The 27,946-nt window shown below is 39.4% G+C and overlaps 1 protein-coding gene across 1 annotated transcript; it reads left to right on the top strand.

Annotated features, from left to right (window-relative positions):
- Nucleotides 1-524: 524 nt before the first annotated feature.
- On the top strand, nucleotides 525-27,946 carry PTP4A2 (protein tyrosine phosphatase 4A2). Its single transcript, XM_060018136.1, has 6 exons — nucleotides 525-915; nucleotides 16,315-17,011; nucleotides 19,098-19,190; nucleotides 22,643-22,773; nucleotides 24,059-24,133; nucleotides 25,372-27,946. Exons 2-6 carry the CDS (start codon nucleotides 16,916-16,918, stop codon nucleotides 25,478-25,480), a joined length of 504 nt encoding a protein of 167 aa, XP_059874119.1. The 5' UTR covers nucleotides 525-915; nucleotides 16,315-16,915; the 3' UTR covers nucleotides 25,481-27,946.

Here is a 27,946-nt window from a genome sequence, read left to right as displayed (position 1 = left end):
TAAGGGTAGGGGGACACAGAAATATCCTTCGCTGTTGCAGACGCACACGCCATTTATCTGGGGCCTCGGGAAAGGGCAGCCAAGAACTGAGCTGCCCGGGTTCTCACTTCTGGGCTGGAAATCCCCGAGCAAAGGGCTCGGTCGCCGCCTTGTCCCATCAGGATCTGGCCTCAGGCCTCACGGCCCGGCCGCGGGAAAAGGCCCTTCGACCTTGACGGTCACCTCACGGCCTCGGGCTCTGGCCCAGTCCAGGTGCGGATGGGCGGGCCGCGGCGTGGGTGAAGGACACCCAGGCCAGGTTCTGCCCCCCCCCTCCCCGGTCACATGGACGCGCCTTCCGCAGCCAGGAGTGCTGAGCGGAACGAACCACGAGGAGGAGCGGGGGAGGCGCCGAGGGCAGTGGGTCAGCGCCCCGCGGGGCAGGTGGGCGGGCCCCACCGCCCCGAGCCGGCCCGCCAGCCAGTCAGCGGGCGCGGGGGGCGGGCCGGAGGGCGCGCGCGCCGCGCCCCGCAGCGCCCCCTGAGGGGCGGCGGCGGGAGCTGGTTCCGGCTGCGCGCGCAGCGGTGGTGGCGGCGGCGCGATCGGCCGGGCTGTAACCGTCGTCCGTCCGGTAGCGGCTGGAGCGGCAGCGGCGGCCGGGCACGGCGCGAGGCGACGCCACAGGGCAGCGGCGGCAGCGGGGACAGCGGCGGCAGCCGGAGACGCAGCGGCGGCCGCAGCAGCAGCAGCAAGACGGACTCGTGGACACGCGCCGCCGCCGCCGGGCCGGGCCGGGTGTCGCGCGCCGAGGCTGGGGGGGAGCCGTCGCCGCCACCGCTACCGCCGCCGCCGCCGCCGCCGAGGTGACTGAGGAGAGAGGCGCCTCCTCGCTCCCGCCGCCGCCGGACTTCAATGCCCAGTCCCCAGCTCGCCAGCGTGAGTGCGCTGCTCCCGGGCGGCCCCCGCTCTGGCTCCCGGGGCCTCGGGGCAGGGGAGGGCGGGAGGCGCCGCAGCCATTAGTGCAGGCCCGAGACACGTCCCCGGAAGGAGGGCCGGGCCGGGGCCGGGGGCGGGGGGAGCGCCGCCGGGAAGCGTGGAGAGCGAGGGTGGGTGAGCAGGGTGGGGGGATCGCGCGTGTGGGAGGGGGAGGGACTAGTGTTGTGTGCAAGAATGTTGAGTGGGGGGGGCGATGTGCGTGCGTGAGGGCGAGAGTGTGAGTTGGGGACAGGGCTAGTGTGCATGTGGGGGGAGAGAGAGCATGGGGGGAGAAAGTGTGGATGGGGGGTGTTGGGGGCAGTCTGTGTGTGTGTGTGTATGTAGAGGAGAGTGAGGAGGAGTGAGAGTGGGGGGCGGTAGGGGGGACAGTGTCAGGAGGGTGGGAGGAGAGCGAGTGTGGCCGAGTGTAGGGGAGAGTGAGGGGGAGCGTGTGGGAACGAGTGAGTGTGGGGAGTAGGAGTGTGCATGGGAGAGTGGGGTAAATGGGGAGAGTAAGTGGGGGAGGGAGAGTTTCTCGTGCCCGAGGTAGAGTGGTGGGGGAGAGAACCTGAGTGCAGAGTGAGAGAGGTTGGGGAGAAGGTGAACGGCAGATGAGGGAGTGTGGAGGTGTGTGTGCCTGCGACTGTTCAGTCTGTGAGCCGGCTTCCTGGAGGCTCTCCCTGATTGTTCTCTACGGCCATAGTGAACCCGGGTGTCCTGGGTTAGGGAGTTCTTTCCTGGAGCATCTTGTCCGTGGGTCCTTGGGTTCAAGTATGAGGAGAGGGTACAGAAGTCTGTTCCAGTGGCACTACCATCTTCTGGCTCTGTGACCCCCCCCCCCATTATTTCATGACATGGACATGAATTTCCAAATTTTTCAAGCATATGATTGGCATTCCACCCTAGTCTGGGGTTCTGAGAGCTAACTAAAACAAATTTGTGTATTGCACAGACTCTTGTAAAGTATTGCTAGTTTTTCAGGTGAGAGGTATTCTATTGTTAGGTAAATTTAAGAAATGTTTTTTAGGTTTTAGCTCTTTCCTACCCTTCTGGAGAGAAGATTTTAAGAAGTAGTAATAATGATAATAATAATGGTGTAATATGTTGATGATAAAGAAGAACCATAGGCTAGCTTATTATTTTCTGGAATTTTTCAAGAAATGTATAAAGTATCTAGCAGTTCTAGCATCATTGTAGGCATTCAGCAAATGCTTGTCTTTATGGAGTCACCAAACTGTAGCCATTGCTGGATTAAATATGGTGGTTACTGGCTCCCTTCCTCTGTATTACAGAGTAGTTTCAGACAGGAAGTGAGTGAAATTATGCCTTATTCAAGGTGCAAAAGGAAATTAAGGCTTCAGAATGACACATTATTTTTTTTAATACATTTATTTATTTTTGGCTGCATTCTTCGTTGCTGCACGCGGGCTTTTCTCTAGTTGCGGGGTGTGGGCTACTCTTTGTTGCGGTGCGTGGGCTTCTCATTGCAGTGGTTTCTCTTGTTGTGGAGCATGGGCTCTAGGTGCGTGGGCTTCAGTAGTTGCAGCACGCGGGCTCAGTAGTTGTGGCTCGTGGTCTCTAGAGCGCAGGCTCAGTAGTTGTGGCGCATGGACTTAGTTGCTCTGAGGCGTGTGGAATCTTCCTAGACCAGGGCTCGAACTTATGGTCCCTGCATTGGGAGGCGGATTCTTAACCACTGCGCCACCAGGGAAGCCCAAAGTAGAGGTTCTTGATGAAGAGTACCTTGATACGGATTTTATACTGTAATGGTGGGAAGTCTCTTAGAAGTTGGGAGTCTTTTCAATACAAGCAAAGAGTAGCGTGGTCCTTTTGGTACTAGACGCGATAGAATTACAAGCAAAAACATTGGTGTGTAATTAGAAGTCAGAAATTATATTTTTCTTACAGTGTCCTTTTCTGCATCACTAGCATGCTCTCTGCTTTCAGAAACAGTAAATAGTATTGATACTGTTTGGTGGGGGACCAGATTAATTAGTATTAAGTTCCTCCTATGTACCAGGTGTTTTTATACTCTCATTCAGTTCTCACAGCTACTATTAAAAGGTGGTAGGTGTCCTCATTTGCATTCATTTGGCACACGTTGAGTGGTTTCTATTTGCCAGACGTTAGGGATACAGTGATGAGCCCTCATTGACTTACAGTGATGAGATGAGAAGATATAGAGACTCAAAGAGGTGAAGTAACTTGTCCCAGCTGGATTAAAAACCCAGGTCAGTCTGACTCCAAAGTCTTTGATTTTTCCACTATACCGTCAACTACCCTCGCTAGGTTGTCTCTCTTTGAGGTTTCTCATCCACACAGTGACCTAGCAGCTTGTACAGATGAGAGATGTTGAAGGTAATTCAGAAGACTGAATGGCTGGAGGCAAGGAGATCATTTAGGAGATGCTGACTTGAGGCTCTTTGGGGCCTAAGTTAGGCTAGGCTTTTATGTGGGTGGAGATTCTGCCTTGGAACTCTCTTGGGGCCTTAGGGTGCTTTGAGACAAGAGTCTTATGAGGCACCTGGGATATGTCTGGGAGAGGAAAGTCTGATTAAAGAAACCCAGCAGCCTTTTAAATGTTTTTTTTTTTTTATTTTGGGGGAAAGAAGAAGAGTGTATTAATGGGGATAAGAGTCAACCAGAAGTTGTCACTTCTTTGTGAAAGTCTTTCTCTTCAGCTTTGTGGGATTTTTACCTCAGGAGATTTTGAAGATCAAGTGAGAAAATATATATGAAAGCACTTTGTTAATTATAAATTGAACTACAGACTCAAAGTATTATTATCACTAAGACTTCTACTAATGCAACAGTTTCTTATATTTAGTAGCTGGAAAAGGCTACTAGCATTTTAGACCACCTATATAAATGAAAAATGTTTTAGAACTGCTGAACCTGGTATATTCTGACTCAGAACAGCAAAAGTCAGACCACTCCCTCCATGAGTCAGGCAAGTGATATTTAATTTGAACGAACCAAATTTATAGGCAGAAACCATTTACAACATCATTGAACTTTGGTGGCACTAGGGAAGAGTAAATGTTTGAATGTTTTTGCACGTAGTTTCTTAAAAAGTCTGAAAGCCCCATATTTATGTTTTACTTGAAAAGACATTTGTGTGAACAAGGAAAAACATTTATTTTTCTTAAGATGCAACTTTTTATTCACTTTGTCTTTTAAAGATGACATTTCTATATGAGGTAGTTACTGAACACTTTATGGTTTTGAGACCTGAAGTTGAAATTGAATGGAGATTTATTTTATAGGGTTTGACTGTACTGTTCCTTTTTTGTTGGAATGTCGGATTGGTAATCAGTGAAGCCTCTAGAAAAAGCATTTACAAATAAGATGCAGATGAGCAGTACATAAATTTTTAGCTGTTGCTCTTGGAAGAGTGAAACAAGTTAGAGGGAAGCCTAAGTTAGGTTGATTTCTTTAAGTGATATCTCATTAGCTATACTACTTGTAGAAGTTGGTGATCTTTACAAATTTTGAGCAACTGGAAATCAGGACCCATAGTTTTAACATAGGAGACTTAGTTATGTTTATTGAATTAGGGTAGTAGTTAGAGATTTTGAGGTCTTGGAGTACTTATGAAGTCCAACATTATGCTTTAGGATTCAACATTACCACCTTAAGAATCTTCTGTGTGCTAAATCACGAATCATATCATTTTAAATTCATAATAACCCTGGGAGTGAGTAAGTGGCATTCTTCCAATTTTACAGATAAGAAAATTGGTTTAGGGATCAGTTGCTGAATCCTAGTTAAAGAGTATCAGTAAATAGATGCCAGTGGATTAAAAAAATTTTTTCCCTTTGGGGCTTAAAGTACTTAAGTCTCTAGCCATTTTTTTTTTCTCCCCAGTTAACTATAGTCATTTTACAGGGGATTATGTAGGAATTAGTAGATGTTAAAGAAATCGCCTTTTTTTTGCTTGAAATTTAGTTTTTAGTTAGTTTTCTTTTTTTTTTTTTTTTAAAGGATACCTCAGTTACTTTTTTTGCTCTTTGGGGGATGTTGCTGCTTTGAGATTTTTTTCAAGATACTAGTTGGGTTAGATAGAAACTGATGATTATTCTCGAAGTTTGTAAAGCAAGAGTCCTTGATGTTACAGTTTCAATAATTTTGTATCTTGCGTTTGTTAAATGAACAGTGGATGCCACCGATTAAAATTACTTGGGAAATGGTGATTTGAATCTGCTAATCTGGAGTATTAGAAGAGTCTTCTATCCATTTTCAACTTCAGAACTAGTATATATATACAGAGGTGTCTGATAGCTTTCTCTGGTTATTCTTCATTGTACTGACTGAACCACATTCTCTAGCTCCTTTGACTTCCTGGCCACTCTGTTGAGACTTGAAACCTTACAGGATTGCTTGGTGTAGAGCTCAAGTGGATATTGTATCTGAATCTTTTGCTCCATGGAGTTGTAGGGGTCTAGGCTAAACCAGAAACTGTCACTACTCTGACACCTCCATGAGAGAAGCTGCACAGTACTGCAGGCTCTGTCCACTTTCCACAGTTACCCTGTGGAGTTACTAGGACCCAGATGAGAAAATAACCTTTCTCCTGCACATGTTGAGGTGGTTTTCCCCGATCAATCAGTATAGACTTACAGGGCATAAACTCTGCCAGAAAAATGGCTACAAGGGGTTGACAGATTATACCAACAGTTTTTATGTGATTTGAATACAAATGTTTTTTGTTTGCCTACACTGATTTCTTACCTGCGGATTCTGTAACACAGCATCCACTCCATTTTAAGTGATCTAGAAACTAAATTTCATCATTTAAATATAAATTTACATTTTACAACATTCTTTTTTAAACTGTAGAGAATTTTTAGATTAAGCTTTTCTGTGACCCTTTCTTTGCTAGTTGAGCCTGTTTTGAAAAAATATTTTGACCGTTAGAACCCTCTTTCCTTTTAGAGAATTTAATTCCTTTCATGTATTTTTGGGTTGAAATTTCATTCTTCTCAGAAAATGTTAATTCTTTTGGCATAAAATGCGCACATGATATATTTGCTTTAGCAGATCAGATAAATTACTTTATATTTTTATTTCTGCAGTGGTCAAAAATGTTGGCTCTTAACTAATGTATTGTTTGACAAGAATTCAAATTCACAATCAAGTCTGCCTTTTTCTAGTCTTTTCGTTTTGAGATTCACTAGGTTGTACCACCACAGTCTTTGTAGATTGGATTTATATACATATGTTGATATTTACTATTTTTAATAGCAAAACAAATTGGTGTGTTTCCTTCTTTCCATTATTGGTGAAAAGCCTGTCATGAGGGAACAGAGTGACTGGTTAGTACAGAAGGATATGAGTCATCAGCAGGGTTTGTCAGCAAATTGAGAAGGATATGATGGAGAAACAATAGATTGTAGTGACATTCTTCATTCTGCATGTGTGGTTACAAACAAGTTTCCTTTTGGTGATTGGTTTAAATTATTCAAATAATTTAGATCTTTCTGGATGAAGAGCACATCAAATTTAAGTCATAGCCTAAACTCTGAATTGTTTTTCAGGTGAGATGAGATATTCATTTGGAGGTCATCACCAAGCAGAATTTAGTTAAACTTGTATCTATTTACTAGGAAAAAGAATTCAGCAATCAGGTAGGTTTTAGTAAGCTGAGAGGCTATTTTTGTGAAGCTTGCTGGTAATTATGGAGCAGCTCAGTAGATCAGAAGATGCTCACCAATATGGCAATACTTGTTTTCTCTCAGTGAGCAAAGAGTTACTACTACTCTACTTTTAAAATTCCTAAGAGCTTTTATTGCATTTGAATTGGTCTAAAATTCTCAGCATGGTCAAGGCCTCCTCAGAGCTATCTAACCGAAGACTTAGCTCCTTTCTCGAGTCATGCTACCATGGCCTGTCTCTATTTCTATTAGTCTTGTCATAAAAATTTTACCTTTCCTCAGAAGTCTTAATTAATCCTACTCCATTCTACTCATGCTTATTTTGTGTCTTCAAAGTATGTAGCATTAATAATGAAATTTTAATGCTCATCACCAAATATTTTTCACCCATATTGATTCTTTTAGGTTCTTGATCCTGGATGGTGATTATATGGTATGCAAAGAGAGCTCCACAAATGCTTGTTTTAAGATTAGATGGGCTGAGTTTTAGTATCATTCAGAGCTGGTATATTGTCCTGCATCTCAGTAAGCATTTTGAGGAAGAGGACATGAAAGATTAAAGTTTGTATTCTTTTTTCCCCCACTTATTTATTTATTTATTGCTGTGTTGGGTCTTCGTTTCTGTGCGAGGGCTTTCTCTGGTTGCGGCAAGCGGGGGCCAGTCTTCATCGCGGTGCGCGGGCCTCTCACTATGGCGGCATCTCTTGTTGCGGAGCACAGGCTCCAGACGTGCAGGCTCAGTAGTTGTGGCTCACGGACCTAGTTGCTCCGCGGCATGTGGGATCTTTCCAGACCAGGGCTCGAACCCTTGTCCCCTGCGTTGGCAGGCAGATTCTCAACCACTGCGCCACCAGGGAAGCCCCTAAATTTTGCATTCTTTAAGTGAGAAGAGAAGGAAAGTGAATCCATGTTGAACTAAGCTGGTGACCAAAGAATAATCACCCCTTGACATGGAATTATAGAGGTATTTCACCATTTTTACTTCACATTCATATGTAATGTGAAACAACTGCTTTCACTGTATGGTTTCTAAAGACTTTTGAATGTTGTATTTTATGAGAATAAACATCAAGTCATTACTGGGCAATTCAGTTAGTGGGTAGACAGCATATTTTAAAAGGCCACCAGCCTCTCCAAATTGAATTATTTGGGTTCTTGTCTGTTTATCTTGTACTAATACTCAGTGCACAGAGAGATGGCTGTGAAGTATAATGTGATTTTTAAGAAACAAGTTTAGGAGAGGAAGTGAAGTGTAACTTACTTAGGGGAAACTTGGACCAAAATGCCCTAACAGCAGAAAAATTTCTGGGGCTCAAACAAAAGAATTTATGCTGACAAGGTGTAATTTGGAATGTTTTTATTCCATATCCTGTACATAGAGAGCTTCCTTCCCCTCTTTTGGTGGTGGATACTTGAACAGGACCTTTAAATATGCTCAATATGTTAGACAAAATGGGGAAATGAAAGAGTTAAGCTGACCCATAAACTGCTAAGTTCTGAAACATACATTTTAAATAATGCTAACAATAGCTTGGAAGTTTTTGCTTTGCATGCTGCTCCTGTGCTGTAGGTTATTTTGAAAGGTGATTCAAATAACCTTTTCCCAAGTATCTATTTTGCAACCTCAGGGAACTTGCAGCTGTTACAGTCATTCTAACTGTCCTGATATAGCTCAGAAAACATTTCAAAGTGGTTTTGACAGGGTGAATTCGGGTGTCCTTTTGGATTTTTACTACTGAGTTTGCTTTATTACAATTGAAATTCAGAATCTCAAATACATTTCCTTATTAATGAAATAATTCAGTGGTTCTTGAGTTAGTGTACGTATAGTGATGTTGGAAACTAAAGTAAAATGATTGAGACTGAAATTGTTCTCCAGGAAAATTATTTATCCTTTTGAGATTAAAGAAAGAAGGATGGAGGGAAAGAAGAAAACAAATATTAGGATTTAATTTTATGGGAATGCAGCTGAATTTGAGATAGTTCTCTATAGTATGAAGGAGGTTACCACAGTTTTTTAGGAAAAGAAGGTGCTTAAACTTTATAATAAAGAGGCTTGGGAGTCTTGAAATGCACATAAACTGAAGTCTTTAAACAAAAAGCACGTGGAGAGGGTAGTCCTGATGATACCTTTCCTTGGAAATGGAAATATGAATGAATAGAATCAATTTAATAGAGCTATTTAACTTAATTTTTAAAAGATTCACTGAAAACAATAATATAATGTTCCATACTAGAATGGTGTTAGGATTTTTAATGTTTTTACTGGTATTGAAATAATTTTATAGAAAAAGTGAAAATTGGCCATAGTGCTTTTATCTTCATTTAAATTTTATTTCTGAAAGGAAAAATAACATTTGGACAAAGAGTTTCAGCTGGAGAGTTGCTAATCTTTAGAGGAACAATGGAGTACAAAATTGAAAAGTAAATATTTTGAAGTATGGCGTGAAAATATTTAATGCAATTTTTGTCTTACAGTTATTTGAAGAGGTAGGAATTACCAGAAAATGACAACTACTTCTAATTGCCAGGGTACATACAAATTTGAAAACCACTCCCTTTTCATTTGAGTGGGAACAGAGCCCACGGGACTTCAGAAAATAACTGTCACTGTTCTCAGAAGCAGGTGTGATCTGTTGGTTAATTGCTTTCCTTTCCTTTCTGAGTGGCAGGCCATGTATGTGCTGCTGGTTCTGAAGTGTTCAGATATTTTCCCACTATCAAGGTCATGCTTTCTTTTTATAGAACTGATTATTGATTTGTGTAGTGGAACTTGATTCTCAAGTTCCCTCCTTAAATGAGGAAGTAGAAAAGTGGGAATAACCAAGGGAGTAACTCTGAAACTTTTTTTAGCAGTAAGAAGTGTGTTGCTATTTTTAGCTTGTTTACAGATATTTTGGATCATAATTTCTGTAGAATTTAATGATACCTCTTTCCTTATCAATTCCCCGGGACTGTAGTCAGTAGGGGACGGGAACTAACATTAATTTGAATGGTCTAAGTTCAAGGAGCCAGGTGTATTCACTTTTAGTTTGATAAATGCAACAATAGAGAGGATGAACAAAGATAAGTAGTACAGAGAGTAGAGCTCTTATTTCGACAAGGCTCTGATGAGTTGGGAGTAGGTATGAAAGTAAAAATTTCCAATTTAAGATCAGTTAACCAGGAGATGAGGTTTTTTTTTTTAATTGAAATTTAGTTGGTGCAATATGTTAGTTTCAGGTGTACAACATAGTGATTAGGCATTTAAGTACATTGTGAAATGATCATGTCTATAAGTCTAGTAACCATCTGTCACCGTAAAAACTTATTACAATATTATCAACTATATACCTTATGCTGTATATTACATCCCTATGACTTATTTTATAATGGGAAGTTTGTACCTTTCAATCCCCTTCACCTGCTTCGCCCAGTCCCTCACCCAGAAGATGAATGGCTTTTTGTTTTTTTAAAAATAAATTTATTAATTTATTTATTTATGGCTGCCTTGGGTCTTCGTTGCTGCCTGTCGATATTCTCTAGTTGTGGCGAGCGGAGGCTACTCTTCGTTGTGGTGCGGGGGCTTCTCATTGCGGTGGCTTCTCGTTGTGGAGCAGGGCCTCTAGGCGCGCGGGCTTCAGCAGTTGTGGCACATTGGCTCAGTAGTTGTGGCTCACGGGCTCTAGAGCGCAGGCTCAGCAGTTGTGGTGCACAGGCTTAGTTGCTCCGCGGCATGTGGGATCTTCCCGGCTTGAACCCGTGTCCCCTGCATTGGCAGGCGGACTCTTTTTTTAAAAAATAAATTTATTTATTTATTTATTTTTGGCTGTGTTGGGTCTTCGTTTCTGTGCGAGGGCTTTCTCTAGTTGTGGCAAGCGGGGGCCAGTCTTCATCGCGGTGCGCGGGCCTCTGACTATCGCGGCCTCTGTTGTTGAGGAGCACAGGCTCCAGACGCGCAGGCTCAGTAGTTGTGGCTCACGGGCCTAGTTGCTCCGTGGCATGTGGGATCTTCCCAGACCAAGGCTCGAACCCATGTCCCCAGCATTAGCAGGCAGATTCTCAACCACTGCGCCACCAGGGAAGCCCCAGCAGGCGGACTCTTAACCACTGTGCCACCATAGAAGCCCCAGAAGATGAGTGTTTAATTAGCAATGTTGAGTTTTCTTTAGTTTACAAGTCTTAATCTCAAATGGTCAAAATGCAGTAGATACAGTAGTACTTTAAAGAGGAATTTCCTTGCTTTTCTTTCTTGATGGTTGTGAAGATTTTATGGTCTGTTGTCTGAATAGTCTGTGAATATTCGGTCAGCCTTCTGTGAGTTATTAACAGTTACTCAGGGCCTTGAGTTTTTTTCCCCCACAGACCCCATATCCAGTCTGTGGACAAATCTTTTTGGGTTCCACCTCAAGGTACATCTTGAAACTGATTCATATCCTCTCTACTGCTACTGCTTTGGCCCAAGCTACCATTATCTGTCTCCTAGATTATAGCATCAAGTTCCTACCGGATTTCCCTGCTTCCACCCTTACTACTCATAATCTGTCTCCATATAGCATCTAGAGTGATCCTTTTAAACATTGGTTGTCACTCTTGCTTGAAACCTCTTATTTTTCTCTGAGTAAAAGCCAAATACTTCTGTTGGCCTGTAAGCCTCTCTTTTTATTTCTCTGACCCTATTCATTCCCTTGCCTTATCTGCTCCAGTAGCACTGGCCCCCTTGCTGTTCCTAGAACACTCCAAGCATGGCCCCACCTCATAACCTTTGCAAGAGCTAATCCCTCTGCCTAGAATGCTTCCTCAAATATCTATTTGGCTCAAAACCCCAGGACTAGGATAAAAGGTCACTTTTTTCATTGAGGCGTTTCCTGCTAGCCTTATTTAAAAGTGGAATCCCCTCTCCCTTCTGACACTGCAGATTCCCCTGCTTTGCATTTTTCTCCATAGCAGTTGCATGTTTTATTTGTCTTTTTCTTCCTGCTAAAATATAAGATCCATCCTGACAGGAATTTTTGTTTACTGCTCTTGCTGCCCATATAAGAATATATGGTATATATTATGTATCCAATAAATATTTGCATTTATACATTCTTAACTGGCCAAATTGCAGTGTCTAGTCCTTCATGAGAATGAATTCTTTACTGTTGACAGATTATTCATACTTAAGGGAAATGCAGGTGTCTTCAATGAGGTGAAATTAATTTGTCTTAGGAAAAAATTGTTGCAAGGTGTTAGTCTTGTATACCATATTATGCTTTCATGTTGTCTGCTTGTAGAAACCACGCTGACTCAAATTTGCATGACTTCCTGTAGAATTTCTGGCAAGAAAAGTAAACAGTAAATGTATACTTACTTGTTCCTCAGACCTTTGCTTTTAGATTTTATTTTCTAAGATCTAGAGTTCTTTTGTACATTTACTTATAATGTACTGTTTTTAATTTGGTGAATACTGGCATAACCTATCAAATTAGAGGGTTTTTGCATCATCACTTTAATTTGTAAATAGAAGTGATTTCAGTGGAAAGCTTGTTGTGAGTGGCTTGACAGGATTTTTAAAAGGATGCCCAGTAAGTGTGGGTTACATTAAATGGGGCTGATTTTGTAAAGTTCGTTCATGCCCTTGAATTCTCTATATTTATATTTGAACTTAGAATTACAGTTGCCAAAGCAGGATCTGAATTTTACTCCATAATTTAGTATCTTTAACAAAGAAGAAAGCTGTCTTTCTGGAAATGTGTAGGTACAGGCTTGCCAGGGACAGAAGGACTAGCCCTTTTGAGGCTCTTTGTAATCCAGTGGTTATAGCACTGTTAAGGATGTAATTAAATTGTAAATCATTGTAGGTTCTTTATCACCCTAGAATTAAAAATTAAGGGGACTTCTCTGGCTGTCCAGTGGTTAAGACTCTGCATTTCCAATGCCGGGGGTGTGGGTTCGAACCCTGGTCGGGGAACTAAGATCCTGCATGCCACATGGTGCAGCCAAAAAAAAAAAAAAAAAAAGATTAAAAAAAATTAAAGAAATTAAGGTAATAAGTGTACATGGGAAAAAAACAGTAACTGTTTAGAAGGTATATATTGTAAATCATGCTCCTGGCCTGAGTGAAAACATACTAAGTACTCACAAATATTTCTATATATACTGTTTATATTATCATGTACCTTGCTTTTTTCACTTATTAGTATCTCTTAGCCATTTTCCCGTATCAGTTTATATAGGTGTTTTATTCTTTTTAACCTCTCCATGGTTTTCCGTTTTAACATTGTGCCATGATTAAGTGATGGGTATTGTATTATTACATGCATTTTGGCTTTTGGTTCTCATCTAGGTAGATGTTAGCAGTTGAGCATTGACAGTGGATATTTAAACTTGTAACATACCCCTCTTCAGAGTTTTAAGTAGTCTCTGTTGTGTTATTGACTTAGTCTTACTGGCAGTGCACTGTCTTAGCTTGGTAGACCTCTGCTTGCTTGTTCTTCCAGCCCCCTTTCTTTATTCTTCTTTATCTTTTCCTCTTCCCTCTTTAATTTAAAAGGATTTCTCTGTCACAGACCATCGTTTTCTAATTCTTCAGTGAAGTCATATTCTTTTGTTAAAAATGGAAATGTTGCCTAGGAAATGGAAATTCCCCAATTCAACATTTTAAAAGTTAGATTCTATAAAAGATAAAGGGTGGAGAGAATATTTGGATGCGTATTTGAATTTGATCACTGTTATGTGTCAAGTACCAGCCTCTTCCATCATCTGGTAAATTAAAGTAAAAATCAATTTTTACTTGAGTAGGTAGAGCAGAATCAATGCCAGAGAGAAAACTTCAGAAAAAAGTTTTCCAGTAAGGTATACAGGTGCTGAGTTTATGCTAAAATGTATGGCTCTGTAACTGTTGAGTACTTTCCAGCTGTGGTAGGTTGTTTATGATTTTTTTATACAGACTGTTTGCTTTGCATTCTTATGGGTGTCACAGAAACTAACAGTTTATCTGAATTGACAGGTGCAAGAACATTTAACTGTTAATGTGTAGTTGAACTCCTGGGGGAGGGGGAAGGAACAGAAGCTTGCTTTTATCATGCATCTGTTAACACTGATAGAACATAGTGTTTCATTTGGCAGAAATTCCTTTGCTGGAGATCTCAGTATGGTATTAAGAATTGAAAATCTGGGAATTCCCTGGTGGTCCAGTGGTTAGGACTCTGTGCTTTCACTGCCGGGGTCTGTGTTCGATCCGTGGTCAGGGAACTAAGATACTGTAAGCTGTGCAGCCAAAAAAAAAAAAGGAATTGAAAATTTAATAATAAGTTAGCCTTCTCCCTGGTAGTGGTCCTTCCAAACTGAGCTTGGAGGAATAAGATGGGATAAAGGTTGTTCTGTTTTCTGAGAAGACAAACACTGATGACTGGGTAGAAAACTTAATGCTAGAGCTGTAACCTTTTAAGCCTGGCTGTCACTACAATGCTGGTCTTTCAGTGCCTTTCTCAGCTGACACACATATTAGCTGCCATAACAGCATTAAACCGAAGGGATTCAAACAGGTTAGAATTTCCTTGTGTTTTGCTCTGCATTGCACGCAAACCATTGTTCTTTGAGTAGTTATTTTAATAGTCTTTTCTCCCCTTATTATAAGGTCACAGAGTTGCAAATGAACATCCAACCAAATATTTGAAGAAAAGTTACACTGTCATGAATAAGATTATGACTTGAAAAATATGTGGATACCTCCATTAGTCAAAATTGGAGGGAAAATAAGACCTGGGTTCTTGTCCTTGATCTGCTGCTAATTAGCAGTGTGGTCTTAAGTTTTTGTAATCTCTCTGGATCCCAAACAGCAACTTTTTTTTTTAAAGGTCAGTGTATTTGATCTCTTAAGTTTCTGCCAGCTTTAAAATTCCTTGACTGTACAAGGAGTACTCTGTGAAATGTGTGATCTAAAGTGGCTGCGTTTTAGGGTTACAGTTAGAATTATGAGTTAGATTATGAGTTAGGAAGGGTGATGGTGTGTATTATGTTTTTGTTAGTTTGAATGTAGAAGTTTTGTGTGTTTACTGTAGTGGATAACTCATTATGCTGAGGTATTGAAGTTCTTACAATGCCATTTTGAATTTCTTGTGTCTCTCATATTTTAGGAATGTTTTAGTTTTGAGCTTGTGTCTATGGTAATATAATCAGAAGTATATAATTTACAAAATAAAATGCCATTAAGAATATCATAAAAAGAAGACTTGAAGATAGAAGATTAGGCTTGAAAGTTTGAGGCTTAGGTTTGTTCTTACCTCTTGCAGTTTCTTCCTGCAGGTGCCTCTGCAGTCATTATCTTTCATTTGTCTGGTTACAGTCATCTTTTTTAGAGTTCTAAATAAGCATTTATTGGTGGCTTAGGGAAGAGGCAAGTAGAAGAACTTAGACCTCGTTCCTATTTCCAGAGGAACTTATGATTATGTTGACACTCTGACTGAGCCAGCTATACAGATTACTGTGTTTCAAAAATTCTGCCACTTCTCTTCTTGCCTTGTTTTGGTAGGAATAATATTTGCGCAGGAGACTGCTGTGTGAATCATTAACCTTTGGATGCTTTTGTACTCTTGAGGTAGTGATGTGAGAAATAATAAAAAGATAAATTGGACTAGAAATGAGAGAATGGGATTTATATATTAGCTGAGTCAGCTGGAATTGTGGTACCTTGGGAAAAAATACAGGACTTTTCAGAAGAGTCTGAATTTGGGCCTAGCTAATTCATTCACCTTAGACAAGTCACTTTTCTGATCCTCTTTCCTCATTCATCATAGGTAGTTAAAAACTACTTAGAGTTGTGAGGAAAAGAAGATAACTGGTATCATATGAACTTTATGAACTGATATCATAAATGGGGCCAATGCATATATTTTGGATTGAAAGAATTAAATCCTCAAAGTGGAATTTTGGTAAATAGCCTTCATTTACAGATATAATTTTAACCAAAGATAGTTAACATCAAAGCAGACAAATAAGGAGATCATTTGATGTGAACTTTATAAAAGAGTCCATGGAGTGAAGTTTTAAGTATCTTTTAATCATTTAAAAATGATTTAAAATGATTTTAAAAATTCATTTTAAAATGACGAGTTAGAAATAATCTTATTAGTATAGAACTTTATTGAGCCTCGTTTTGAAAAAAGGAAGACATATTTAACTTTTTTTTTTGGCTGCACCATGCGGCATGTGGGATCTTAATTTCCTTACCAGGGATCAAACCTGTCCCCCCGGCAGTGGGAGCACGGTGTCTTTTATTTATTTTTTTTAGTATTTATTTTATTTTATTTATTTATTGGGTTGCGCTGGGTCTTAGTTGTGGCAGGCAGTCTCCTTTGTTGTGGCACATGGGCTCCTTCATTGCGGCAGGCAGGCTCCTTAGCTGTGGCTTGAGGGCTCCTTAGTCGTGGCATGCACACTCTTAGTTGCAGCATGCTTGTGGGATCTAGTTCCCTGACCAGGGATGGAACCCAGGACCCCTGCATTGAGAGCTCGGAGTCTTAACCACTGGATAGCCAGGGAAGTCCCAAGACATACTTAACTTAAATCTCTGACTTTTAATACTCTTGGTATGTACTTCTGTCCTATTCTTGGTAGATGGCAGTAGTTTAGAAGTGGCGCCATTTCAGATGTCTTTGGGCTCATAAAGAATGTATTCTTGACTTTTGGGCATTGTGTTTGCTGTCAACCTCCAGTTCATTTTCTTTATGATTGTCTCCTCCAGGTTTTTCGTTGGAATATACGTTGCACATTTATGGCGATTCTGAGCGTGAGGGCAGACTTCTGCCAGGCTCAGCACAGCGTTTCCGCTGACAAGTGAGCTTGGAGGTTCTATGTGCCATAATTAACATTGCCTTGAAGACTCTGGACACCGAGACTGGCCTCAGAAATAGTTGGCTTTTTTTTTTTTTTTTTTATTGCAAGCATATATCTTTTAATGACTCCAGTAAAATTAAGCATCAAGTAAACAAAAGTGAAAAGCGACCTACTCTTTTAACTTGTCTCACTAGTGCCTAAATGTAGTAAAGGCTGCTTAAGTTTCGTATGTAGTTGGATTTTTTTGGAGTCCGAAGGTATCCATCAGCAGACATTGAGGCCCAAATTGAATTTGGATTCAAGTGGATTCTAAATACTTCTGCTTATCTTGAAGGGAGAAGCTTCTTAAAGAATAAACAAGTTGAATAGAGAAAACACTGATCGATAATAGGCATTTTAGTGGTCTTTTTAATGTTTTCTGCTGTGAAACATTTCAAGATTTATTGATTTTTTTTTTCATTTTCCCCATCACACTCACACACGCACGCTCACACTTTTTATTTGCCATAATGAACCGTCCAGCCCCTGTGGAGATCTCCTATGAGAACATGCGTTTTCTGATAACCCACAACCCTACCAACGCTACCCTCAACAAGTTCACAGAGGTAAGATTGTAGCATGGTCTACGTTTTGGATTGATTTATAGGTAAAATCCTGTTAAAAATTAACACCACTCTAAAGAAATCTTATACCACAAAGCCATTTATTTCTGTGATTGGAGTATGGATGATACTGATCCTGTGGATCTTACCAGTCTTTGTTTGAATTGAGTTGAATTAGTTAAAACAGATTTTTAAAAGAACATTTATGGAATTTGAGGAGATCTTAGAGATTGTCTAGTACTGTGTTTTTTCCTTTGAACATTATTAGCAGTTCTTTTGTTACAGTTTCAATAATAAAGCTAATTAACATTTATTGAATACTTAGTACGTACCCAGCATTACAATAAGCAGTTTTATGCATTATATCATTTACTCCTCACAATAACCCTATGAGGTATAGGTACCATTATTTCCCTTACAGATGAGGAAACTGAGGTTCAGAGTGGTTTAGTAATTTGCCTGAAGGCACACAGTATGTGGTAGAACTATCTCTGACACTAAAACCCATTTCTTCCTAAAATGCCCTAACCACTTTTGATGAAAACCTCCCCTAGAACTACTTAGCAGTAGGAACCACATTATTCAAGGGTCCAGAAATTTAGGGGAAGGAAAGGTATTATAGGTAGCATTTTTATGTCAGATCCTGCATTTTTTCTATTGGTAGTAGTAGAGAAACATTTTGTACTTTATTCAACGGGCATTTGAATGTAAGCTTTTTAATCATTCTCAGATTGTTCAGTCTCAATGATTTCTGTTGATGTATTTGTGGAGTAGACTTAGAGAGCTAGATGAACTCCTAGGGATTCTAAATCTACCTCTCTCACTTTACAAATGGCAAAACTGAGTTCAGAAGAGGTTTTGACTTGCTGAAGGTCACAAATATTTACCATAAAAAATTTCTACTGGAAACTTTCAATGAACAGCTACTGTGGAGTTCACTTTAATGGGATTTTATTTGTATTTTGAAATTTTTAAAAATTTCTGACTCATTATATAATATTAGCAACTCTCCTGAGTCTGTTTTATGAGAAGGCGTTTATGTGAATAATAAAGTCCTTTAGCAATTAAAATAACTTTCTCTTTAGATAACCAGATGATGGACACTTCTTGTAGGATATCACTGTTCTGCTTATTTATATTTTTAATTCTCTGAGCTTCTTAACTTTGTGTACACAGTGTACAAGTTAATTCCAGGCCGGTATGCCCTCAGGTTGTTCAGTCACCTTTAAGCCTGGCTGAATTACATGATACTATTTTCAGCCTGTGGATTCCTTGGTCATAGACTCCTGCAGCTATAAAAAGATGTCGGTGGCCTCTTGAAGTTAGTTAGTGACTGGATTAGGCATTACTGTAGGAAAACTTCTAAAGGAGCAAGACTTCTGGCTGTAATTGTGTGTTACTTGACTTTGTAATATAATACCACTATTTAATCTTAATTTCAAAATTGCTTTTGTTTCTTTAAATTATAAAAAGCAATATGTACTTAGTACATAAAAATGAGAAGTTACAGATAAGCAAAAGACAATTTAAAAATACTGTTAATACCTGGTGTCTAGATGTTTTTTCTGTATTTATGTATATATTTATAAATATACATATAGATAGGATCACACTGTGTATTTTAGAAAAATTTCCCCCAACCTCCTTAGTATTATTTTTATAGCTGTCATAGTATTCTGTATGGATGTGCTATACTTTTTTAACCATTCACCTGTTTTTGGACCATTAATGTTTCTGTCTTTATACCATCCCAAACAACCTGTGCTAAACATGCTGGTACCTAAATCTTTGTGTATATCTTTAATTATTTCTTTAGTATAAATTCCCAGAAGTAGAATTTCTAGGTCAAAGTGTGTGTGTGTTTTTAAAGTTTTTGCATTAATGCTACCAAATTGCCCCTTACAAAGGTGGGCCTTATTGATGCTTCCACTTTGAATGCAAGAATGTCTATTGTATATGTTGTTACAACGAGAATGATTTTGATCTTTGTCTGAGAATGAGGTCTCGTTTCAGTTTATAAGAGTATATTTTTAAAGCTTTCATTGCAGATTCTAAAAACAAGTTTCCTTATATTTGTTTTTCTTTAAAGGAACTTAAGAAGTATGGAGTGACAACTTTGGTTCGAGTTTGTGATGCTACATATGATAAAGCACCAGTTGAAAAAGAAGGAATCCACGTTCTAGTGAGTGTGTAGTGTTTTAATTTTTCACTACAAACAACTTGTACCTTTCAAACATAGATATTTTTAAAACTTGGCACTCATAGTTTGCTTTTTAAACTTACAGGAGATACAGTAATCATAGCAATCTGTTAAAATTCCTTTGGATTGGCAGTTTTGTTTATTTATGCCCTTGAAGTCCACAGATGCAGAGTATTTTCAACAAAAAAGGCAAAATTTAGTGCACACTTATTTCAAGAAAATGGAAATTTCATTTTTTTTCTCTAGGAAATTACTGTGACATTTAGCTTTTGTTTCAAGGCTACTGGTTTGAATCTAACTGAAAGTAGTTTCCATCAGACATTCTTTTTTTTTTTTTTTTGTGGTACGTGGGCCTCTCACTGTTGTGGCCTCTCCCATTGCGGAGCACAGGCTCCGGACGCGCAGGCTCAGCAGCCATGGCTCACGGGCCCAGCCGCTCCACGGCATGTGGGATCTTCCTGGACTGGGGCACGAACCCGTGTCGCCTGCATTGGCAGGCGGACTGTCAACCACTGCGCCACCAGGGAAGCCCCTATGTGCCTATTTTTTATTGAGAGTTAGTTCTGTAGTCTTTACTGCATTGGTTGGTAGTTGAGAAGGCAGTTGATGCAAAGAAAATAAATGTCCTGTTGGTAAGGCAGTTGTCTCACATCTGATACATAAAGTTTCCTCACTTCCACATTGGTGAAAACACAAAAATCAAATAGCCAAACATTATGTTTTTTAAAATGTATTTTAATAGTATGGCATGGTAATAATACTTTGCTTGCATTCCTATTTCTAAATGACTTTAAGATCCCCTGGCTGGAAATCACTGGGGATAAGTATAAACGTGTATAAAATGTAGCCCTGTGTTTAAAAAAATAAAAACAGAATTTTAAGTTCTGAAATTAAACCAAATACAAGTTCCATTTCCTGTATTGTATGTTCTTTAGAGAGTAGATGAGAAATCAGTTTGTCTTGACAGTTGGCAGGGTGAGAAAATGAACTGCAGATTGACCGTAGTCTGTTTGAATCAGTAATGTTGGTAAACACCTTTATGAAATAGAAATGAACTAAAGAACTTGAAGTAGTTTGTAGAAGATAGTGGTAGATCTGGGATTTATTCCAGGCCTTTAAATCTAGGCTTTTGTTTTGTTTTAAAGAGCTGTGATCAGATAAAATTAAAGGTCTAACTAAAGCTGGAAAAAAACCAAGGATATTTAGAATTAAGCTTGGAATTTCTTTTTTTTCCTAGGCAGAATTTTTTTTTAAATTTTTTAAATAAACTTTATTTTTTAGAGCAATTTTAGGTTCACAGCACAACTGAACAGAAGGTACAGAGATTTCCCATATATGCCCTGATCCTACCCATGCATAGCTTCCCCCATAATCAACATCCCCCGCCAGAGTGGTACACTTGTTACAACTGATGAACCTACACTGATACATCATCATCACCCAAAGTCTATAATTTACATTAGAGTTTGCTCTTGTATGTTCTAGGGGTTTTGACTAATACATAATGACATGTATCCAGCACTATAGTATCATACAGAGTCGTTTCATGACCCTAGAAATCTTCTGTGCTCCACCTATTCATCCCTCCCTTCTCCCTAATGCCTAGGCAGAAATTTTAGTTTAAGTTGGATTGCTAATTTACTTTTGCTAGGTGAAGAGGGTTTGGAACACCTTATAAGAGGATATTCCCAAAGTGAGACCTTTCAACCCTTTGACCAATGTTCTTGTAAATCAGAAGCACATTGGAAAAGACTAATGGTGGTTTCAGCCATGTCAGTTTGAAGTTCAGATGCTTCTAAATTACTGCTTTAGTGATTTTTTTGGATAGAAACTGCTTGTATGAGTAAGTAAAGCATGTTTCATATTATTGTTTCTTAACTAGATGCATTTTAGGGAGTCTTAGAGGAAGTAAGCTCTTGACTAAGGTACTTACTAGTTTTACTGCTATTTACAGTTAAACTTTGTAGTGACATTTATAACGATAACATTGACAGCCCTTTAATTATGGGGCGTAGTTGACAAACATAATGTGCTGTCATGGCTAATGGGCTCCATGAAGTGTTCTAGTGGTGCCAGTAATGAGTGCACAATCAATTTAGTGCTCTGTCACTTTTCCCTTTTTCCTTCTCTAATATTTTAAAGTGTCCTTATCCAGTCTCATTAGAATAGTATTGTTAAAAAAAAAATTCCCAGTGTCTTTGCATTTCTGTCCTTGAAGTTAGATGGGACAGAGGGTATGATGCAATATGTGAATGTCCCTTCCCCCCTTTCTTCAAAATGACTTGTGTTGGTTTCTCAGGACCTTGTGCGAGGTAACAAGGAAGATAAATCCCTGCCTGTATTGTGAATGCACATGGGGTTGGTCTTAATTGAAAAACAACCCAAATCAATGAATATAAAAAGAGAAGGGAATACTTGAGAAAATGGTTTTCATTTCCTCAGGATCATATCATGTGGCACTATACTTGTAAAATGGGGTGTGTATAATTTAGGCTGAGCTTTAAAAATATTTGCTGCTTGACTTTAAAAAAAATACATATGTAAGCACAAAGATAGTAGTATGTTTCTATTATGATCTGTTGGAAATTACTTATCAGAGTCTTTAAAGAAAAGACATCATAACTTAGAGCTATTTGGGGATAATCCTCAAAAATATTTATATTCGTAGAGACCAATGAGATACCAGTTGGTATACTTTGCCAAAATGGACTTCTAAATCTTATTGACAGGTGGTGTGTCCTCTCTTACTTTGTCTTGGTTTTAATTTTAGTTTTCTCTATTGTGTCTAATTACTGTTCTATTCAGATAAAATATTTGAAGAATGCTAACCTCTTATCACTCTTGTGATAAGACATATTTCCAAAGAAAAAGTTTGATGCTTATGTTGCTGGTTATGTATGCTTCATTGAGAAGGCTAAGTTGGCACACTTGAATTTTGATCTTGGATCATTTTTCAGAAGTGATCAGAATTGTGTGGTTAAGTATAGGTACATGGGGCTTCCCTGGTGGTACAGTGGTTGAGAATCTGCCTGCCAGTGCAGGGGACACAGATTCGAGCCCTGGTCTGGGAAGATCCCACATGCCGTGGAGCAACTAAGCCCGTGTACCACAACTACTGAGCCTGCGCACCACAGCTACTTAAGCCCGTGAGCCTAGAGCCCATGCACTGCAACGGGGGAGGCCACGGCAACGAGAAGCCCACGCACTGCAACAAAGAGTAGCTCCCCCTTGCCGCACCTAGAGAGAGCCCGCGCGCAGCAACAAAGACCCAATGCAGCAATACATACATACATACATACATTTATTAAAAAAAAAATCGGTACATGTAGAACAGTTAGTGCAATTAGGCCTGCCCTGTGTATGCAGCTGTTGTGCATTAGGATGTTAATTCTGGAGAAAATATCAATTTAATGTAAAAGACCTTTTCCTCCCAGGATTGGCCTTTTGACGATGGAGCGCCACCCCCTAATCAGATAGTTGACGATTGGCTAAACCTACTAAAAACCAAATTTCGTGAAGAGCCAGGTTGCTGTGTTGCAGTGCATTGTGTTGCAGGACTGGGAAGGTAAGTTCTTCCCCTTTTGTCTGTGAATTCATTATCAAAAATTTCACTTTGATAGAAACTGCATTTATTACGCTAAATATTAAGTTGCCTGAAAGGAAAGGAAACGAGAGCAAAAGCTGGTGTAATGATTTCTCAGAATAACTTTTTATGTTTCATTGTCTGAGTCTGGGTTTAGTGGGTGGTGGTTCATAAGTTGTTTTGGAACTGGTTTAATGTAATTATCTTTGAGCCAAAAATACAGTCTTAATTCAGTTTCTCCATTTCCAGTAATCAAAGTTTTAGGTGTTTGAAATGGGCAACAAAGTTAAAATAATTTTAGATTTGAAGAATCTGTACATGATTAATTTTAGATTGAGATGAATGGAAGTTAATAGATGAAGAGCAGATGGTTGAACCTTAAATTCTTGAAAGGAAATGTATGGAGAATGAAAGTTGACTTTGATTTTAAAATCTTTTTCCTTGAGCACTGCATGGAATGGTGTTGCAACACTCATCAACAGTAGATTAAATGTCAATTTATAATGTGCACTTTGACTCCAAACATTAATGCAAGCTGCTGTTGCCTCAAGGTGGTGGTGACTCAGGCTGTTACCTCTGCTCAACCCTTTCGTTCGCTATTTTCCTTTTTTGCAGTTTAGTGTTGTACAGTTCTTCAGGGTCAGACGTCTCTAGTCCTTATCCTGATTTGGGGCAGTTTTTTAAACTAATAGCTATCCTAGTTAGGTAGTCAGTCCAAAGTTAGTGCCTTAAAATGGGCTTATTAAAAACATCATTTCCTTTGTTATATTAATATATATATAGAAAGCAACTCCTAATTACGAATTCTCTGCCACTCTCCCAGCTCATGGAAAGGATTTTGTTGAGGAAGTCTAGCACCTCTTTAGTACTTGATGAAGAGATGATATTAAAATTGATTTGTAACAAAAATTTTGAGACACTCAAGATAATCCATTTGGTCATTTACTATGATAATGGTTAAAGATCAGTGGATTTTTGGTGACATAAAATGATGTGAAAATTTGAGATATAATGTGATGATGTTTTAAAGAGTAAAGATCTTGTAATAAAGGTTTAGAATTTTGTACTTTACTAAAAATAGAAAATACCATAGAAGCTGTAATGATTTAAATATTTTTACTATGTAGAAAAATATCAGATATTTTAGTGTACAGGAACAATGAAAGCTCAAGCTTTACATAACTTTGGTAATAAGTAATCCTGGGTTTTAAAAAATCCTTTAATTCCAAAGACCTGTGGTTATTTACAAATGAGTTTATCTCTGCAGGGCACCTGTGCTGGTCGCACTTGCTTTGATTGAATGTGGAATGAAGTACGAAGATGCAGTTCAGTTTATAAGACAGTGAGTATGAAGTTTTATGTTCAGAAACACATAAAGCAGGACTTCCCTGGTGGTCCAGTGGCTAAGACTCTGAGCTCCCAATGCAGGGGGCCCGGGTTTGATCCCTGGTCAGGGAACTAGATCCCACATTGCCATAACTAAGAGTTCTCATGCCTCAACTAAAGATCCTGCATGCCTCAGCAAAGATCCTGCGTGCCACAACTAAGACCCGGCACAGCCAAATAAATAACTAATTAATTTTAAAAAAACACACAAAGCAAAATCATACAAGAGAAAGAAATTATAAAAAGTACCCATTCATAGTACAGGGTAATTTGCTGTCTTTGGCTTAAAATATTATTTGAAGATATCAAAAATGGCAAGTGATAAAGAGACTCACAATAACACTACTGGCTCCCAGATTTAAAGATTTTCTAATTTAGGTGGTAAATTTGGGCATTGTAGAATATGTCCAGTATATGACTTGAACATCTAGGAGTCTTTAAAATGAATAGCTAGGTAGCTGAGTCTCAGTGATGTGGTGCCTCTTTTAATGGCTGTCCAAAATGCCTTCCAAATGTAACTCTCTGTGACAAAGAGGAAAGGAAGAAACTATAGAGGAGCAGTTAATCACCTAGGATTCTTAAGTGACCTGTTCAGTCACAGAATCAGGATGGTAGTGCCCAGACAGAATCTTGACAGCAGTCTGGAATAACAGGCCATGCTATTTTTTTTGTCCAGAATTCTTTGGCAGTTATTGTCTTGCCCTTTCCCTTTCTAACCTTTTCTTGAAAAGAGAAAGAAAGAAATAAAAAAATGACTTTGTGACAAAGGGCATGAAATGTATGGTAGCTCTAGGAAGATAACATGTTTCAAGGAATGCCATCTGTGTCTGCTGCTTCATATAAATACTTCCTCATTTATCCTAAATACTTGCTGCCATTTCTAATATGAAGAATATATTAATTGGGAAGAGTATAGTCAGATGTCTCTGGATTAACCATTCTGATCTTTATTAAACGATTAATAGACTCTAATGAGAGTTAGCAAAGAAAATTTGTCTATTTCTTCTTTTAGGAAGGCACACAGAAAGTTCATGTTTCAGTTCAGCGCTTTCACTTAAGAAGTGATGTTGTATGGGAAATATGCTGGTTTTCAGCTGTGTAGAGTTAGAAAGGCCATAGGCCATAAATACACTTTTCAGTGAATCAGGCAGCTCTTTTTTTACATGATAAAGTGTGCCATTCTTGTATTTTCAGAAAAAGAAGGGGAGCATTCAATTCCAAACAGCTGCTTTACCTGGAGAAATACCGACCTAAGATGCGATTACGCTTCAGAGATACCAATGGGCATTGCTGCGTTCAGTAGAAAGAAATGTATACGAAGGCTGACTTGATCGTGGCATTTAGAGGGAACTCTTGGTACCTGGAAATGTGAATCTGGAATCTTAACTGTGTCATCAAAGTAGTGATGGATTCAGTACTCCTCAACCACTCTCCTAATGATTGGAAAAAAACAAACAAACAAGAATATATCCCTCTATAACGTGAATAAAATGTTTAAGAAAAGAAAAAGAGAAAGAAAAAAAAGGATTAATTTAGTGAAGGATGATTTTGCTCCTAGTGTTGGAGTTTGAATTTCTGCCAGGATTGAATTATTTCAAAATCTCCTGTCTTTTTAAACTTTCTCAAAATAGGTCTCTAAGGAAAACCAGCAGAACATTAGCCTCTGCAGAACCATCTGTTTGGGGAGCACACTCTTCCATTATGCTTGGCACATAGATCTCCCTTTTGTGGATTTCTTTCTTTCTTGGGGGGGGGGGGGAGGCACGGTGTATTTTTCCCTTCTTCTCACTTTCGTCTATCCCTCTTTTTTCCCCTGATACAAGTTGTAGGTGAAATAGGAGAAGCCCATGTTGCTGTAGATGTGCGTGCAGTCTGGCAGCCTTAAGCCCACCTGGGCACTCTTAGGAAAAAAAACAAAACAAAAAAACACCAAAAAAAAGAAAAAACAAAAAAAGGCAGTGGCGTATATAGTATATGATCCAGGTGTTTTTTAGTCTTTACTGATGATGGGGTATTCATGTTAGTTTCTTTTCTTGAAAACCCTATTCAACATTAGGCAAAGTAGCCAGGAGCCTTTTTTGTTTTGATAAATTTGTGGGGAAATGGCATTTTAAGAGGAGTCTCTCAAAGAACTTAGCTGAGAGTCGAATTCATCTCTTTTCCAACCAATGAAGCTAAGTGGATGTCCCAGAGATTGTTGTTTTCGGAAGGGGAGTACTCCAGGCCGTCACTAAAGATATGTCCAGGCAGAGCATTAGCACACTTTCTACACCTTGTAGAATTGTGGGCTGTAGCATTACTCTGATTTTCTGTCTAATGATGTCAGAGAATGCTGTTAGTGTAAAGTTTTTATTTTAGGACTTATTTGTACTCTGAATTTTCAGGAACAGTCAAAGGAGTAGCAGCAAAGACACAATATTTTAGACTTGAGAAATGCCTGTAATGGGTATTTCCCAAACTGCCCCCTATATGTACAGTTCAGTTTAACCACTGATTGCCTTGTTATTTTCTTACTAGGTTCTTTGTGAGATTAAAAAAAATTTTTTTGCTGGTTCAAAACCAACAATGCCTAGTGAGTATGTGTCCACAGGCCATAATAGGGTAGAAGAGAGACATAGAGCAGCTCATTGTGTAGCAAAGGGACTGTGTGGCTAGTGCAGTGGTGTAGTATCATTTCTGCAGATTCTTTGCTGGGTTCAATGTACTGATCTAGAAAAGCTATTTTGCTGCTCCTTTGCAGTTGTGACCAGGCTGCATTGACAAAGCAAGTTGGAGGATACCATCAGGGGCTCTTGTACTCTCCAGCTGAATATTACATAATTAATAGTGCTCTGCTTCTAAGGATTTGAATAAAGTCTTACGGTCATCTTGTCCTGTTGGAATTTGCTGTGCAGAGCCATAAACTTCCCATTTTGTTAGGATCAGCTAGGCCAGTAGGAATGGACCAGGACCTTGTTTCACACTGATGATACCTCAGATGTTGGCTGGCTATGTGAACTGCCTATTTCCTATGCCGAGTTGTTTTGATTTTTAAATAAATAAAAATCTGTAGATTCTCTTCTCCCCCATCCCAGAAAACAAAACAAAATAATGCTTTTTGAAATTGTTTCTAGGATTTTAAAGTGAAAAATGATGGTACTATCCAAAATTCTTTATTTCAGAACCTGACAGTAGATTCCTTTAACATAGGCTCAAAATCAAAACAGCATACCCTCTAAGCTCAGATAGACAGTTGACTCCAAGGGTTTTGATCAATACCAGAACAAACCTTTTTCCTTTGACATGCTCTGAGTTTTGTTGTTTGGAGGGAGGGAAGGAGGGAGGGGGAGAGAGAAAGGGAGAGTGAGCGTGTGAGAGTGTGTGTGTGTGTGTGTGTGTGTGTGTGTGTGTGTGAGTGTGAGAGAGAGAGAGAGAGAGAGAGCGAGAGAGCGCGCGAGAGAGAGAGAGAGAGAGCAGTATCCACCAGTAACAGTGCCTGCCTGAGTTGGGAAAATTACATTCCTGGTTCTGTATGAGGAGAAGGGTATATAAAACAACATGAAACATTAGCCCTCATTTTGTTTTAAATTACAGACTAATGTTAATTGTTCTCAGAACTGGATTTTCTTCAAAATTAAACATTTTTTTCTTTTGGATTTAATGAAGTATTGCTAGCTGAAGCCAGTTTGACATGGTGAGGGAGATGTCAGACTGATGAAAGGTGTGCAGCCTGATTTAAAACCAAACCCTGAGCCCTTTTAAAGAACAATAAAACATATTTTACATGCTC

This window comes from Delphinus delphis, chromosome 1 (genome assembly GCF_949987515.2).
Source record: "Delphinus delphis chromosome 1, mDelDel1.2, whole genome shotgun sequence".
Lineage (NCBI taxonomy): Eukaryota > Metazoa > Chordata > Mammalia > Artiodactyla > Delphinidae > Delphinus > Delphinus delphis.
This window is presented reverse-complemented; position numbering and strand designations above follow the sequence as displayed.

Coding starts and splice junctions, on each gene's coding strand:
- PTP4A2 (XM_060018136.1), top strand. CDS start 16,916: ATGAACCGTCCAGCCCCTGTGGAGATCTCCTATGAGAACATGCGTTTT. Junction 17,012..19,097: donor CCCTCAACAAGTTCACAGAG/GTAAGATTGTAG, acceptor TTTTCTTTAAAG/GAACTTAAGAAGTATGGAGT. Junction 22,774..24,058: donor TGTGTTGCAGGACTGGGAAG/GTAAGTTCTTCC, acceptor TTATCTCTGCAG/GGCACCTGTGCTGGTCGCAC.